General features: G+C 43.5%; 1 protein-coding gene across 9 annotated transcripts; it reads right to left on the bottom strand.

Moving 5' to 3' along the window:
• Positions 1-443: 443 nt before the first annotated feature.
• zmynd8 (zinc finger, MYND-type containing 8) lies at positions 444-14,143 on the bottom strand. 9 transcript variants are annotated; one of them, XM_068720054.1, is made up of 21 exons: positions 14,052-14,143; positions 9,485-9,552; positions 9,132-9,283; positions 6,934-7,155; positions 6,628-6,741; positions 6,125-6,190; positions 5,833-5,925; positions 5,646-5,733; positions 5,355-5,410; positions 5,178-5,255; positions 4,943-5,058; positions 4,346-4,857; positions 4,133-4,267; positions 3,815-3,970; positions 3,121-3,648; positions 2,464-2,982; positions 2,126-2,322; positions 1,850-1,930; positions 1,665-1,743; positions 1,321-1,560; positions 444-1,169 (listed from the first exon to the last, which is right to left on the bottom strand). In XM_068720054.1, the coding sequence occupies exons 1-21, from the start codon at positions 14,063-14,065 to the stop codon at positions 994-996; spliced, it is 3,690 nt and encodes a 1,229-aa protein (XP_068576155.1). In that variant the 5' UTR covers positions 14,066-14,143; the 3' UTR covers positions 444-993. The 9 variants fall into 9 exon arrangements, with proteins under 9 accessions (XP_068576155.1, XP_068576156.1, XP_068576162.1 ...); XM_068720055.1 differs by having other exon boundaries at positions 4,358-4,857; XM_068720061.1 differs by having other exon boundaries at positions 6,934-7,077.
• Between the last annotated feature and the right edge of the window lie 3,673 nt (positions 14,144-17,816).

Genomic DNA, 17,816 nt, shown 5'->3' with positions numbered 1-17,816 from the left:
TGAATCAAATGGGAATTTGCCTTAATTTCGATCACTTCAATTCGTTATAGCAGACAATATACTGAATATATTTTAACATACTATTATACTATGTATAAAACCTCCTCCTCAGGACTCCTGACATGCATATTCCTGAATTTTCAGCTATTAAACACAGTAGGCGTGAAGCTGACAATACATAGTCTTATGAAATCTACATATACCAAAATAATTCCAACGCATGAACAAGTTCCTCTAAGACGACTATGAGATAAAACGTGAGATGGAACTGCTTGTGAACAACAGCTTCTCAAGATTCAACTTGTATCATCAGATGTTGAGTTTCAGAAATGAAGCTCTCTGTTTAAAACCAACTTACAGACTAAACCTATGGTTGAGACTTTGCTAACATATTGCAGACTGCTTTAGAACTAATTAGACCACAGTGTAACAATAGAAACAACTTGTTTAAAATGTTTGTATTTGTTATTTTCTTTGCAGTATACAGCAGGCAACATTAGAATAACAAATAAATTAACATAGAATACAAAATAAGGAATTTACAGACATTTCTGTCAACAGTCTAATCTAAATCTGGGTGGTCCATTAGCGTGGGTTACATTTTTGCAGTCTTAAACTATTTAACTGTTGTCCTTTACACTAGATGTATGTTTTGAGACACTCAGGCATGCTTTTAAGATCTTTATACTGACAGCTCTCTATAGACTGCAAAGCAGTGCGTGAATATGCAGTGTACACTTTTTAAACTGCCCCCTCTAGTGGTTACTAACTACCTGCTGTCAGTCTTGATTGCACATTTAAAATGTAAAAGACCACTGTGCACTGGGGGCAGTATGTGAGCCCTGAAAGGCAACAAAAATATATAAATAAAAATAATTTAGATTGCTCCCGTAACAGCTGCTTGAACAGAACGATTTACATAGACATGTCCTTATAGTGAAAAAAAAAAAAAAAATCTTTACACATTTACATTTTCAAGTACGGTGAACTTGTTCAGGACAAAGTGACAGCGACGTTGTCAGAGCTCTTCTCCGTGTCACAGTCTTTGTCTGGTGGTGCAGAGACCGGCGTGTCTCTCAGAGAGTTCGGCCCACTGCTAGTCTGCCCTAAACCTTTGTTTGGGGGGTCGGCTGTCGACTCAGCCTCAGGCTCTTGCTGTGGGGCTGTGGCTACGAATAGAACAAAAGCGAAAAATATACATCACATCTATGAACATGTCATGAGGCTGGTGATTATGCAGGAAAGCAAAGGGTTGGAGACTTGCAGGGTTACGAGCTGCCGTAAGACAAAAAAACAAAAAAAACCAGCTTGTGCTGTTACCTGACTGAGTGCAGGACTTCATGTGCTCTGGCCAGTGGGCTTGCTGACACGGGTAATCACAGTAGCTGGTGTTCCAGCAGCAGTAGAAGATGGCCTCTTTCCTGCAGTTAGCGCACCACTGTTTCTTCTTCGTCTCGTCCACTGCTTGCTGCTTCTCCACCTCCATCTGTTTCTTCACCTCCGTCACCAACCTCTCTCTCTCCTGCTCCAGACTTTGCCTCATCTCTGCCATGGTCAGCTCTGCATTGAAGCACACACGAACACGATCAAGGGAAAGTCATTACACGGTTTTGGATGATGAAAACCACGCGCATAGTATTTTCGCCGATCGACGAGGTTCTCACCGAGATTGTGCTTCATTTCTGACAGCTCCTGTTGATGCAGCCACTGTAGTTTTTCTATTTCGATTCTCAGTCGTCTTATCTGGATTAAAAACCCACGGGTTAGGTTCAGTAAAGGGTCACATATAAAGCCACTATTATGATCTGAAGAGTATTTCGTCTCTACAGGGCCGAGAGCGAACACCTACCTCTGCTATTGTATTGCCTGAAGTACTCTTAGAGAGGTCATTGTAGATTTCAGTCATTGTACCTTTGATTGCATCCATTATCTGAAAAGAGTAGAACATAATATTCTGATTTAAGAAAAATCTATACCTATAATTTGTACATTTCACACCAAGAGAAATACACCAAATTGCTCTCAGGGCTTGTTTTCATCTCAGTTGTTTGGCCAGAGAATGATCAGTCGGTGCTGAAGTCCAGTGGATTTGGCACTTACAAAGCAAATGTAAACTTCTACTAACTTTATTCGTGTACTTGGCAATGTCTGCAGCCACGTCCGCCGAGGCAGTGGGGATATACAGGTCTGTGGCCGTGGGTGAAGACGTAGCAGCTGTGCCTAAACTTGACGCTGCCATCGTGGCAACAGAAGATGGGCTACTGGATACCAGGGTGATGGCCGACGTGGATGTGCTGAGTGGAGCGTCTTTCTGTTGAACAGCTGGAACAAGACCATACTATTCATCAGACACATTACAGAAAAAACTGGTTATATGATCATATTTAGCGAGCACTTTGTTGCTGTAGAGGGTAAATTGTAATACCGGCCCACACACTGTGTCAAGTCATCCTTGATATCTACCTTTAACAGCCTGTCTGGTCTGATAGCGTGTGCTTTGAGAAGACTGCTGTGATGAAGACGAGGACACTGCCGTCGAGCCGTTCCCAGTGGCCTGTGCCTGGGTCAGTGCTTGAGCCTGGCCTTGCCTGGGAGGCGACGACGACGACTCCTGCGCGGTCGCCGCAGGTTGCTGGTTCTGTTGCTGACGCTGCACCTTCTGCATGTGCCACTTCTGCGAGGAGGTCTGAAACTTGGCACTGGGATTCCACACCACGGCTCTCTGCACCACCGGCACCGTCTCTCTGGGCAGCAGAGGACGCTGTTTCTTCAACGCCGGCGTGGTGGAGGCCAAGGAGGAGGAAGAGGGGGGTGTTGCGGTGGCACTGGACACGTTCGCGAGGCTTATGGTCGCGGGTGAGGGAGTAGTGAAGGAGACCATGGTGACAGGAATGGCCATGGGGGACTGAGTGGAAACGCTGGAGGGAGTGGACGGAGCTGTACTGTTTTGAGACGGTAGCGTCGATGGGGTCAGGCTTTTCCCTACAAGGGAAAGTACACTATTTACCAGTTCCGCCTGTACAAAGTTGGTGATCTTTCCACTTTTACATGCGTTAAACATAGACATTACATTCTGTGTGTGTTTCTTGTGGGATCAACGCAAAAACGTAGAACTCTCACCTTCAGTTTTACCAGCAGAAGAGTCTTTAACAGTGGCGTTGTCTTTCCTGCTCCTCTTCCTGTCCTTGCCTCCCTGTTCCTCTCCGAGGTCAATAACCAGCTCTCTCTCTGAGTCAGAGTCCTCCGCCGGCACAGGCTGCTTTGCCTCTTCTTTCGCCTGAGCCTTCTCCCTGAGACTAGGTGATGCTGGAGGTGCTTTGGTCTTTTCTGGGCTATCTTTTTCCGAATCTGTGCTTATTTTCTCTTTAGTCGGAGCATCTGATGCTGTCGCAGTGGCGTCGCCTGCTGTAGTCTCGGACGAGTGCGAGTCAGCTTTGCCCTCCTCTTGGCTCGAGGAAGGTTGGTCTTTGGCTTTACTTTTGGTAGAATCCTTCTGGGTCTCATCACTGGGTGCTGCATCCTGACCATCCTTGGTTATTTGCTCCTCATCGCTGGCATACTCACTGTCACTGGAGTCCGATTTATCAGAGTCCTCTGAGTCACTGTGTTCCACACCTTTATAGACATCGACGGATATCTCATCTATGCCTGCAAAACAAAGTAAGAGGAGGGATATATCACACATCATCACATATTCACATCCCAAGATGTGTTCTGTTAAGCGACTTTTCCAGTCGGGCAATGATTCTGCTGACTATCCTCAACAGAAATACTTGAGAAATTGCTATTTTTTTTCTATGCATACTCCACTGACCCAACTGTGCCTTGCAACTCTCGATGGTTTTGTCCAAGTTCAGCTGGAAGCGGCTCTTGATCTGTCTTTTTGGAGAGGTGAGGACCGGTGTGGCTCCTTGTTTCTGTTGAACCGTTTCACTGAGCTCCTTCAGGTCCATTTCTGCTTTACTCCGATCTGTGAGGATACAACGTAAAATAGTTCCAAACGGCCACATCTGCACAAGAGAAAGACTTTATTTCTAGCAGAATCGTGTCCAACGGTGACCTGTATTTGCTCACAGAGAATGGACATCATTACTCTTTCATGCGTATTACATAATTGCCATAAAGGATTCACCTAGATTGAGGTTCAGTATGCTTCCTGTCGGTGGTGTCTTCTCCTGCTTGGGAGCGCCAGGAGCTTGAGAGTGGAATGGTTTAGGGCTGTCTAAGGAACTGCCTGCGGGACAAGGTCGAGGATGAGCAGGTGATGCTGTAAAGAGATATTCACTGTTAAATTAAGCCCCCTGCCATTAGACACATACATACTAGTTGCTACAATGGAATGCACCTGGTGAAGTACCTGTACAGTCCATGGACTCTTCTCCGGTACTGTACTGGCTGTTCGGAGCCTTTGTCTGGGACTTGTCCGCTGTCTCCGTTTCCCCATCCGAACCAGTGTGGGCGGAGGAGTTGGTGCTCATGGGGGAGCGAGGCATATCGCCAAGGGGGAGTCGCCGGCCTGCTGCGCTCCCTCCCAACCCGGCCCCAGACAGCATGGTCCTGGCCAAAGAGATCTTGGGCGATGCCGTCATATCAAAGCTCAGCTTGATCTTCTCCTGTTTCTCGGGTTTGAGCGGGGTGGATGACGGGTTGGAGGGATCCAGCAGCATCTGGAAGTTGTTGTCAGGAGTGTACGGCGTCCTGAAGGGGGCATAGTTAAACACTCCGAACTTCTTCCTCATGTTCTCCACATAGACCTCCATCTCTTGCATGGCACTGTTGAAGATGCTCTTGGTCTTCTTCACGGAGAATGGAATCTCTTTGGACATGAGGTAGCAATTGTTTAAAGGCACCCAAGCCCTGAAGGGGGTAAAGATTCACATCATGAACGAAGTGGGACAATGTGCCAAAGCAACTGAGTAACTGAAGCACGGAGGGCTGATACCTGTCATGCTGACCAAAAAAGCGAGCATCCACTTGTCCGTCTTTGTCCCGCAGAGCTTTAGCAGGCCAGAATGGAAATCCTTTCAGTTTGGCCCACACTAGAGGGTGTGGGTTACTCTGCAGACACACAGTGAAACACTGGAACTGAGTGGTTGCATTTTAGTGATCTATGCTTAAAACGGTAAACAATCAGGTGAAATCATCAACAGAAACGTCAAGTCACTCAACTAGCTTACACAAGGCTCACAGAACCAGTTGTCTCTCTTTTGGCAAGCAGACAGATAACACTCGGGACAAACTTCAATCTCATTCATCTGCAATTAAAGAATCAGAAGTTTCAGCTGTCGCGTCTAGTGTTTCAAATCAATCGACGGAAATGTGAAGGTATTTTCTGACCCAAACCACATACCCACCTCATGTTCACAGATCTTTACTATCACTTTGGCTGTAGCCGTGAGTTTGTGATTGCCTGAAACAAGGACATAGGAATCATTTGACAAGATTCTGTTCTCCAAATGAATCATTCTAAGGATATTGGAATTAAAAACGTACAAAATAATTAACTGACATCTGAGAATCAACAGTGATTTCATTGATCAATTTGATTTTTCATGACATTGTATGTTTTATTTAAATCAAAAGCATGACATTGATTTAAACAGCTGGATTCTTCTTAAATGCTGTTTCCACACAATGAAACATACCTCCATTGTATATAATACAGTTGTGCAAAATCCATTTCGCATCTGCCAAGAAGGCCTCCGTGCAGCCGTACATTTTCTTTTTAATATTCTGCAGTGCAAAAAGACAAGATGGTGCCCGACTGACAAACTTTTTAACGGTGTTACATTCATACTATCAGAGACGAATATGTGATAGCTTGTGGTTTACCTTCTCAAGTGTGCAAAGATCCATCGGGTGGAAAATGTACTCTGCGTAATCCGGATGCTGTTCAAGAGAGACAGGTTTCTGGAAGGGTTCGGTCTGTAGGATGGAGTGGACAGAAACAAAATATGAAGGAAAATAAACTCTTACTGCACAACCTTCCCCTCTACTGCACATGAACATGCTACGACCATGCTACTACTAAAAATAAAAATCTAAAAGCCGCTTCAAACAAAAGCTGGAAAACCAGTGAAGGAAGAAATCATGATGGGGTCTTGTTAGTGTTGTAATTGATTACCCAATTAAAAGTCTTTCTCTGCGTGGAAGCTGCATGGGGGGAGCGAGATGACAAGCGGGGATGATCCTGAAAGAGAGTGAGAGGGGCAGCTGTATCCTCACCACCAGCTAGCATGTTTACCTTCATGGTTTCCAGCCATGACAGGCCCAATACAGCACATTGACTATGATTGTTAGTTCTGTTATTAAAAACAATTTTGCACATGCAAATCAATAATTTATCATGCTGGACTGAGAGGCAGATCTTCGGGGTGCAGATCTTAACATCTGGCACGACTGATGGGAGTATGATGGTTGCGTAAGCAATCTAAAAAAAATTAAGACTGGCCAGAAAAAGAGCACATGCCAATATCTAGGTGATCAATCTGAATGTACAATTAGAAAAAAGGCAGCAATGAGAATAAACAGTGTACCCCATCTGTAATTAGACCGTCTGCCACAACACAATGTAATCAGTTTGGTAGCATGAATTCCCTAGAAAGACAGAGGGACCAGAGTACTTACACCTGGCTGTTTCATCTTCTGAAGGGCAAACTTTAGTAGGTAAGACAGCTGCTCTATAGTTAGCATCATCATGGCTTTGCTTTGAGTCTCTATACACTCAGCAACTGTTATTTTCTGAAAGACATCAAGAGGAAAATATTTGAAAACTTTGTTCTTAATCCCATAATTGCACAGAATGTATGTGGTCTCAACGTCACTTACTGAGAGGCCCTCAGTAATTAAACAAATATGACTACAAGTTTTGACTAAAGGCTGTGAAATGTGGTTTACAACAACCCTACGCTGCTCATATTCCTGGGCGAGTACCTCACACTCCGGACAGAACCAGTCGCCCTCGGGCTCGGCTGGTAGTTTGAGGCACTTGGCGTGGTACACCCTGGGGCAGAGCTCACAGCAGAGCACCTGGCCCTCGCGGTGGCACAGCCAGCAGTAGAAGTCGTTCCTGCCGTCCTGCGGTACAACATCAACAGGGTCTGTGGTGAGTGCTGGCTGCTTCACATAGTAAAAGGGACCGTGTCTTAGTTCTGACTGGAATGCGGGCGAAAAAGAAAGACAAAGTTTGGGGAAGGTCAAAATCAGAGCCAGAGATTAAAGAAGCCAAGCAGACATGCACAGCATCAAAAACAAAAGAGGCACACGTGTGTTACACACTATCTGGTTTTAGAACACAACCATCACCGATGTGCACACGGGTAAACACAGTGTGGACAGCCTGGATTAAACTGGCAAGGGTTCACATAGTTCCAGCTGCTACTAATCATTTACAAAGGTCAACTTAATGCGTCAAGTGTAAGATACTAGCAATCATTTACCCACTGTGCATTTGTGAACTGCTTCACACACACACAAAGGAAGCACAGCATGCTGGGAATTTTACTAAAATACTGGCGACTAAAGAAAAGCACTTTCTGTCAGACCTCAGAAAATACACCAAGTTACTAGTACCAGCAGTATCCAATGCGATTGAACAATTACATAAAAGTGTACGACAACAACATGGATTCATATGAGCAGACAATCCTAAACAGAACACTGTAAAACTGACAAAGTGACATAACATGCTAATAGTGCAAGGAAATACTTAGATATTTAGATCTCAATGAGAGGTGGCAATCACAAGGTAACCCCTGATATATTGGAATAATATCACAATATTTCGCCACTGATAGAGTCAGACTTACAACAGCAAAAATTAAAGGTTTATCAAAGTGCAAAGAGTTTCAGTTACATGAGAATATTTTCCATTTTTCAAAGTACCAAGAAATCCAACCGATCACTGAGAGCAAAAAGGACTAAAACCCGGCTGCCTCAGGAGGTTATCACAAGATAATGTACCGTCATGTTTAGCAACAATACAAAGCAGGACACGATATCGCTTTGACCCAACACTAGTACACTGGTACTCTGTACGGCAGAAGGAGCTCATTTCAGAAGAACTGTCTACGTGCACAACATGTCCCTCTTTCTTTTTTTTTACAAGAAATGAAATGAATTTATTGAAGGAACCCCTGTCTGCTCCAATGGAGCGGCCAACAGTTAAGAGTGTGGTTATAGCTTCCAGCTGTTGCAGCTTCCAGGTGTGTGTTGATGTAGAGCAGCAGAGTCTCCCTACTAAAGAACACGCGGTGAACCGACCCTGAATTAAAATACTGACAGATTATGAATTACTGATCACACATGGCCTTTAGATTGTACCACCTACGATTATCATTCACTGAATTTGAGCGGCTGAATGTGACAGCTTCTATATTTTGATGTTCTTTTTTTGCAGTGTTATGACTCACGATATAAAAATAGATCGTTTTACACAGATTTTAGCAGGATGTGGTATGGCAACGCTTCCAAAATATCTTGCTTAAACAAGACAGTATTCACCACAGTTTACAGTAAAGAAAGCTCTTCTCTTCCAACTGAAGCTAAGAAAACACTTCCAGTATAGTAAAGTGCAAATTCAAAGAAAATGAATACAAGCAGCAGACTATGCAATAATGTCCTGCAAAGTAAGTTAAAAACACAACAAAATGACAAAAAAAAATAAGCAGGAAACTGAAAAATAGATTTGTAAGTCTAATGTCACTTGGGTGCATCTGGGGGTTAAACTAACCCAGAAGACAACAAATAATGTTAAATATGTCATAGTAGTTAATATGATTCAGTTGTAATCACTGAAAATAAATAACACATTTGAATTGAATCTTTTTGGAGTCTCAAGGTCGATGGTGGCAGCAGACGACTCAGTCGCAGACGTCTCGGACCTTCAGCAGGTAAAAGCAAAACGCTCCACATTGGGAGTAAGAGCAGAACAACTTTTAGTGATTTGACTGCACTGGCCCTTTAAGACAACTGCATACACTGTATACATTGTAGGCCTAGAGCTTTACCTCTTGATGATTGAACAACTTTGAGAAGTTGTTGTCTAGTGTAAGTCTGGATATCAAAAGGCAGTCGATGGATGAGGTTGAGAGCGGTAGCTGGTTTAACTCCTCTTTCTCGGTGACCGTTACCTGGTCTTTGCTGCTGCTAACAGCACCTGGCTTCTTCTTCTTCTTCACAGGGCAGGGCGATGTTTCAGCAGAGGAGTGACCATTCGATGAGTGAGAGGGACTCGGCATCCTTCGCTTTTGGGTGGTCCGTTCTGTTGGCCCCGTGTCTGAAACTGCACACAAAGAGGTCAAAAACTACAGGAAACAGTAAAGGAGCACTACTTTAACACCAGAGACGACACACCACAGTTGTCCTGCACTCTCACCAGTGGGTGAAGCCAGTAAGCATGGTGAGTTGTATCATGGAAATCAAAGACAACCACAACAAAACCACTTTACATAGGATTGCATTCATACGCACTGTATGTTCTTACCCTTGGATCGCGTTGAGATCTCCATTCCTTCTGTTGTGATGTCAGTCTTCTCCTCTTCCTCTGCCACGCTGATGCAGAAAAGAGCATCGAAGGGTTACCAGTCAAACACAACCTACAGCTGAAGATGTCTCGTATATATTACTCGTGTTATTATCATAAAGTTAGGATGTTGTTTGAAATTGTTCTTTGCTTCAATGTCTCTGACATTCATATAATTCTGGTTAGATTTTGGCTCTTAGTTGGTATCAGACGCATCATAAAGCCGCTGTTAAATTCAAACTACTGCATCTGACAAAGTGCTATGCTTATGACGTAGGTTTCAGAGGCTTACAAACAAAGTAAATTAAGTTATCGTCAGTAACGGGGAGCTAGATTGTGTCCGTGAATGATCACATTTTTCACCAAGCATTTATTGTCCGGTATGGTTGCAGTTGACAAAAACACAGTTTTCAACGTTTTCTACTTTGCTGAAGGATTCATGATTTCAATAAACACATCAAAACAATTACTACAAAATAAAAGAACTACGCTGCATGACAACAACTATAAAGAGTCTCCAGAATACTTTATGCCAAACAAGTAATGTAATAGAAATGTCGCAATAGACGGGTATCGGCAATAACCACGATATTTAAAAAATGTAATATTGATATCATGTAAAAAATACACATATGATGTTGTGTAAACAAGCCAGCACCTGATTTAGTACAGTTATAGTTAGACTCTCTCTCCACCTCCCGAAACTCGTAGTTTGAGTGTAATTCCTTTGCCAAAAAAAATCACGATATTACCTTTATTGTGAAATCTTTTGGCCACAATAAACAGATATTTTGACAGCCCTATACTGCATAGACAATACTGATAGCATGGCAATGGTGTCACTCAAAGCATACATCAAAGGCTTAAAGACACATGCAAATAATAACATTCAGCTCTGAAGTACAATTAGAACACAACTTGGCATCTTCTACATTTTAAACTTGATTAAAGCAAAAGATAACCGGTCCTGAGACAAATGCAGCTCGATGTGCAGGGCCACTTCCCAATCCTAAACAGCAGGCACCTTTCTCCCACCACCACAGATCTATAAATAGTAAACATGACAAACACAGAACAAAAGAATCTGCAGTGGCCGAAAACCTTCTGACACCCAGAAAGTGAGACGCATGTAAATGAAGAGATCCCTGCTGTTTTTTTAAAACAACCACATAAACAGTCATTGATCATGTGACCTAATAACAGGCAGCATATCACACGCAGCCCGAGTCCTTTTTGAGAAACAGCCTTGAGAATGCAAGCTACAACGTGCTGTGAACCACCTTGTATTCAAAGTCTGCCCAACAGGTTTTTCCTCAGTATCAGTTCAACACGATTCACCTTGGTTTGCAGGCGCCCTGTTGTCGATCCTGCTATTATGATTTCCATTTTCTCTGATGCCACAGCAGATGCAGTGGCCTTGTCGGTCGGATTGGCTTCAATTCTGCCAAATTCTATTTCACCTACTCCTGAGGAAAGCCCCGTTTGAATGTTTTTTTGCAGAACTGAAGAACAGTCAGGCATTGACTGAAAACCAAAAATATACTGCTTCCGTTTCAGTAATCCCCCCACACACACACACACACACACACACACCTCCTGCCCCTCCATCACTAAAAGAAGGATGACAATATCAGACAGGAACACAGCACATCTGCAGAGACAGTGTGCAGTGAAATGGCTTCCCTGGCCTCCTCCTCTAACCTGCCTGGACAGCCTCATACAATCTACCCCAGCAACATCCTGTCACGTCCAGGGCAGGAAACACAGCAGCAGAAGACAAAGACAGAGACAGGGACAGGCACAAGGACACAAATCAATACCACTCAATCCTGACAACGACATTTCTGAATCAAAGACCACAGAGCACACAAACAGCCTATTGTAACCTACACACAACCCTTTCCACACCCACCATTGCCACAACGTAGGAAATTCAACAAGCATACCTGTTTTGTTTTTTTCCTCCTTACTCACATACAGATTCTTCAGCCTATTCTTTTAATCTTTTTCAATTATTGAGGGCGTAGGGGGGATGAGGGGAAACGATGGGTCCAGGTTTCCCAGAAGGCCTTCTCTCTCCCTGCTGCTCTCTCCTGCAATTGTCAATCTTTAACCTCGGCTGCAGGCTGCCGATTGGCTCGAGCGCCACACGGAGGCGGCTGATTGGGCACTCGGCTCGGTGTGCCACACGGGCTTCTCTTCTCCCCGCTCTCCTCAGCCACAGTGCTGCAATGCAGAGAGGACTGCTCCTCACTGTTGCTTAAAAAAACAAACCAGAAAAGCCGAGTCTGTCACTCTCTTGAAAAGCCCATGCAGACACACACCGGCCGTGTGTCTTTTATCAGACATGGAAGACGCAGCTCCTGACAGGGAGAGGATCAGATTCCCTCCCTCACTGTGCTCTCAGCCGGTGTATGTGTGTGGCATCCATTTTGAACACACACTCTCTCTACCTCTCTCTCTCTCTCTCCCCCTCTCTCTCTCTCTCTCTCTCCCCCTCTCTCTCTCTGACCATTGTGCACACCGCACACACGGCACGTACACACGGCACCAGTCGAATCTGCTGTAAAAGACCACATGCAGCTTATTATGTGCCCCAGCATGTTGATATGCAGCATGGGCCTAATGCTGGACACAAAGAAAGGACTGAAAATGTCACAGGCCTCCCAGACAGCATGGACAGCACAACCCACCCTCCCTCCCACCCTCCCTCTCTCTCTCTCCCTCTCTCTCTCTCTCTCTCTCTCTCTCTCTCTGCAATGCTTCTTCAACATATCCTGTATCATAATCAATATCTGCCTGGAGATTCAAGTGTGTAAGCCGACAAAAACACGCACAAACAACTGAGAGCGTCGCTGTACATTGTCCCATCTTTGTGTGGAAGGTGAAATCGGTTTGACCAAATGTGTGCCTTTCATTTAATCACTATAGAACTCAACTCATTGGTGCAGATTCAGGGCAACACAAGTATGAGCCATCCTTCAAAAACAGACACACACAGACACACACACACACACACACACACACACACACACACACACACATCCGGGCCAAAATATCAAGGCCGGCTACATTATCTACGCAGGTCCAAGAAGGTCAACTGGTGGATATTTTCAAAAGGCAGACACCCAACTGAAGAGGCAGTGAGTGTCGGTCTACACCACAGTGGAATGAAGGGATTAGACGAATTACCAAGCACCATTCACAAAACACTGAGCAGGAGGATTTTCAGTCTCAATCAAATCAGCCTGCTTCTGAACTCTGGTCAAGCAACATTATGTGCGCCATTATATCCAGGCCATAGTTCTCCTGGTTGTATTCAGAGCAGAGCCTTTATCACACATCCTCCACTAATAATGACAAAAACAAACGTCACATATTCCACCTGGACAATATCAAAATGTTCAAAAATAAAAAAAAAACTATTTTGATCATAAACTAAATTGAAAAATATTTATCTGATTCATGCACACAGAAAAGCAACACCAACATCTATATATATATATATATAAACAGAATTCAATCCAACCTTGTCGACTTCAAACAGGCTGTCAAGCCTCTCTGGATGAGCTGAGGTTTCTATGCAGAGCCTTTTCAGAGGAAGTCCTTCCCCTCTTCTTTCCTTCTCTCTCACATACAAATACTCAGTGTGCTTGGAGCAGAGGGACAGAAAGGGGAAGCTCTCTAAAATGGCTGACACTCGGCAGCAGAGAACAACACTGGGAGGCAGTGCACACCATTAGGCTCAGGCAATTCCCTCCAACCCTGGGATAAATAAGCTGCTACGGCATATTTAGTCCGCATATAATTGGTATTTTAGAAAACTGGTGAGCGGCTTACAGGTTTAGGCCGGTGAAAGGCTTCTTTTTTTTAAATTCACCCTGTAAAAAAACGCCATCAAGGTGAGGTGAAGTGGGTTTTAGGTGAGTGTGGAAAAAATGACGACGACTAGATGACCCTACTGTCATTTTTTTTTCATTGCCGTGTTGGTTTGGCAAACAATTAACGACAGTGCGACGCTGCCTTGCCTTGGTGCCAGTTTGAGGCCTAAATTAAACTTGCTGTGCTGTCACTTTACCATCTGCTAATTCCTCGGGGGACTCCCCTCTGCTCTGCTCCCTGTCTCTCCCATCCTGCCCGGATCCCTCACCAGGCCTGCCATCTTGACAGCAGAGGCCAGTGGGCAGCCACACAAACTCAAATCCTCTTTTAGATCTTGAGAAAAGAAAGCAGGTTATAGTTAGTATCCTATGAATATAAAATGACCTCACACTTGACCTGTGGGCCCCCTACTGTGTGTGTCCAGACGGCCAACCAGTTAGCAGAGGCAGTATATGTTGTGCCATGCTATGCTCTCCTTCCAAGCTCCACTCCTGTGCTGTGGGGTGACAAACACTCTTCCCCCTCCCCCAGTCTGTCAGACAAACCTGTATTATTGCTCAGGCACGGACCACACACAGTGGCTGGTGCCTTATCAACAGTGTTGTGTGTGTGGGTGTGTGTGTAAAAGAACAAAAATAGGGCTTACCTCTGTGGATGCATGGCTACAAACTCTGTGTGATATGTCAATGCTTGTTAAAACATGGAGGACAGCCCTGTCAGCCCTTCACCCTGCTCACAGCACAGCCACGGCTCTCCAAGCTGTCCGACTCACTGCTCCGATGAAAGGCACACTGAGACTGGCCACGCGTGCTGACGACATGTAAGCCGGCTGCTGATTGGCTAATGCATTTCCTGGTTGCTTGTCTTTTGTTTAGCACGGGCAAGCTAAAACAACGCAGTGCTCAGAGCAAGAGGAGCTATAGGCCCAGATCAAAAATAGTCAGCCTCTGCACACCTTTCAGCTACCAAGAAGACTGCATGCAGCTGTTACTGTTTACTAAACTTGCTATAAAGTAGGTGCAGCTATGAGGAGTAGTCAGCAGATGTGCACACAAAGAAAAGGCCTGTGGCTGTGTTCCTAGCAGGAATTTGCCTCACTAGTTCACACCCTCGAACTTAAGCAACCGTCAATGGGCAGGATACAACCTGCTATATGAATAACAGCAAAGAGTAAACAGGCAATAGATGAAATGTAGTCTCTGTTTCTTTGGCCTATAAAGGTTTAACAACAACTAAACTACAGCCGTGTGATTTGTCTGACACTGGCTCTTGAACTGGTGTGGTCACATGTTAGCAAGGTGTTTCCACACAGGCCACAGTTCTACTGTTAAAGAAACAGTGACTTTCAGTTTCTGGTATATCGTTCCACCACGGGGCATTATTCAACTAGATTTGGAATGACTTGTACGGTACCTCGGACTATATTGTACGCACAGCTCGTCTACATTTGTTGCAGTTGTTTGCCATTTTAGAGGCTTCTTGTTTTCTCTTCTGTTTGCTTTATGTATATCTTTAGAAAATGTGATCGTATATCAACATTATTACAGATCAGAACTTTACTTTTGAGAATGAATTTCACAAAAGACAAGGAGGAAGTGTCATGTTGCAATATATATGGGAAGTGCTGATCGAATACATTTGGATGGCACAACCTGTCAGCAAATCATCCACTGATCTGTTTCATACTTCTTAAAATCTATAGAATGAATTGGTAACCACTCTGGTAACTATACTTGTCTCCAGAAAACTGCCCCTGTCATTGATAGGATCAATGTGCTCATTGTCAAAACTAAAAAGCAATTGTTTACTTACAATATGATAGGTTATCTATCACTTCATGCAGACATACAGCATGCTGTTGTTAATTCATGGCATGTTTCATAGCAGGAAACGATAAGATGATCCCTAATGTATTGGGTAAATTAATACAGGGGGGAACAAACTATTGCTTCTCTGTACGAAAAACATCATATCCTGTTTGTTTCACTTGACGTTAATGATAAGTATACTTTGCTTTCTCTAAGATTTGGCTGTTGAGAGGAACCTGCCTGCACTGTTCAGTGGGCCTCTTCTACAGGAAGAAAGACAGCAGCGACCTCTTGTGGTAAAACGTTACAACAGCTCAGTACACACTAACCCAGAGACTCTCAAAGGTTTTCATGTCAAAGAATCACCAATTAAACACGTTTACCAAGGAGCCCATTTGGTAACATTAGTTCAAAAAGGTCCACAGATTGATACAAGAGGAGGGAATGCATAGAAGTAGACAATGTGTGATGGGTTATAAAAGGTGAAGCCTGGAGCAATGGAGTCATCCTGTAGTTTGAACTACCTGATAGCCTTGCTTGGTTTAATGTTAGCTAGTCTCTCTCTCTGCTGCTAGCGAACTAGCTAAATTGTAGCGAAAGTAATAGCAACAAAAAAATTTAGCTAGGCTTATTAACTTGAAGCAAAATTAACTAGGAACAAAGTTGCGTTTCTTACTCTCAACTAAGGTTACATTGTATAATTGGGAAGCTTTTCACACCATTTAATGGTAACATTAGAATAACTGACTTGTAGTAGCATGAACCATATTAAGCTGTTTGTAATTAGCCATTAGCGTCTGCACAAAAGACACAAAACAGGTACATATGTGTCGGGTTACTAGATGTTTTAACGAGGAAATAAAATGACTTTGGTGGCACCACACATGTAAAAAAAAAAAAAAAAAAAACTTATCAGGTTGTAACAGTATATATTATGTCACCTTTGTCTGTCTCCACTAGGAGTTACCGTTTGGTGTCCAGTCTGCAGACGGTGACCGGTGAAGCTTAAGAAGTCGTCGACCGGTAACGAGCCTCGCAGTCCCCAAGATGGCGCCCTATAGCGAGACTGGCTGCTCCGGTCAGAGCTCTTTTAAGTCTTCCTTGGATTCAAGGTGTTGAATACAATACATGTATATGTGGTTTTTAGGAGACTGCATCGATATTTGTTTATTTTCACTAAAAAGGCATGACATTTGTCAGAGCTGCCATTGAGAAAGGAATACAGTTAACCTGCAGAAAGTTGTGTACAACAAAACATTTCTTTCATCCATTGGTTGAGAATTAGACATGAGCCTTTGACTTACTGACTTGTGGTTTTGGAGGCAAAGAAACACTTTAATGATTTTTGCTTTTGTTGTTGTTATTATATGATCATATTATCATTATACAAATCAGAATCATTATCTGGTTACCAAAAAGAAAAATACATAGACAACTCTCTGTGTCGTCAGCTGAGTTTTAGTGACTTGATTTGAAATGTCTTAGTCATTTACAATAGAGAAACCAGAGGAAATATATCAACGATTTGCCTATAGATTATACCCCTTTTTATGCTTTTTTTTTCAAATAAAACAATTGAAGTTCCAACAGCAACTGATGAGACAATCAATGTGTTTTAACTTAGACCCAGGATCATGAGATGTGCACTTTTTGTCAACCTAGATTTTATATTTAAGACTCTTTATTGCCGTCTGTCATGTTTAGTCATAACTTGTGTTATAGCTGATAATGTTTTGCAAGATGTGTGTTGTGCTTTATGCATCTGCACATGTAATGTGATGTAATGCATAGTGTTGCAGATTTGGGGGATGGGAGCAGGCTTGGAGAAAAGAAAGAAAGAAAGAAAGGCATGCTGTTTGCAGGTAAACTAATCTGAATGCATTAATGATTATGGGGCTATCTCCTGTCCTTTCAAACTGTTATCTCCTGTCCTTTCAAAGTAGAGAGGCTGAGTAGGGGGGGGGGGGATGGGATAAAGTGTCTCACACTCATTGAGGGGGAAGGTCAGTTTGCCGTGTTTTGTGGGGGAAGGGGCACAAACAGAGGGCCACTGGGCCCCTCTTTGGGTCTCCATGGAATGTAATTGAGGTTCCCTCGCTCAGGAAGACATACAAACAGACCAAGAACACCCAACAAATAATGCACAAGGTTGTTTTTGTATGTTTTACTTTTTGTGATTTCATTATGTCATGAACACAACATTAGCAAACAATCCACCTGATCTGGATGAACCTATATGTAATCATGTTTTGCATCAATACGGTGAAAATGCATGTATGACTTATTATCCTTCACTACCAGCTGTGTAACACTTTTGGGAGTAGTCCTCTGCTATGTCTGCCAGCAGTAGATTTTTCTGATTACATTTTTTTGAATCGGTTGCACAACATAAGAAGCTGTGACTTTGGTAATGAACCTCCTCAGCAGCTACGCTTTACCCAAAACAAAACACACCCTTTCTCTCACCTCAAAGTTTTTAAGAGGATTGCAGACGGTTCAGACAGGAAAGAACAAGTAAAGAGCTAATTACCTATAGTTTTCAACTCTTCTCTTCTTTTCTCCCTTAACCCCCCAACGTCCTGCTGCCCTCCCTCCATCATTGG

The sequence above is a fragment of the Cebidichthys violaceus genome, unplaced genomic scaffold (genome assembly GCF_023349555.1).
Source record: "Cebidichthys violaceus isolate CVI_PGR_0920_01 unplaced genomic scaffold, fCebVio1.0.p SCAF_25, whole genome shotgun sequence".
NCBI lineage: Eukaryota > Metazoa > Chordata > Actinopteri > Perciformes > Stichaeidae > Cebidichthys > Cebidichthys violaceus.
Note: the sequence above shows the minus strand (reverse complement) of the source record. Positions and strands in the feature narration are given on the sequence as shown.

Bases quoted from the DNA above. Each gene is read 5' to 3' on its own strand.
- zmynd8 (XM_068720054.1), bottom strand. The intron at 6,742-6,933 runs GTACTCGCCCAG...GATGTCTTTCAG, and splicing joins GGTTCTGTCCGGAGTGTGAG to AAAATAACAGTTGCTGAGTG. The intron at 1,931-2,125 runs GTTAGTAGAAGT...TACTCTTTTCAG, and splicing joins TTGCCAAGTACACGAATAAA to ATAATGGATGCAATCAAAGG.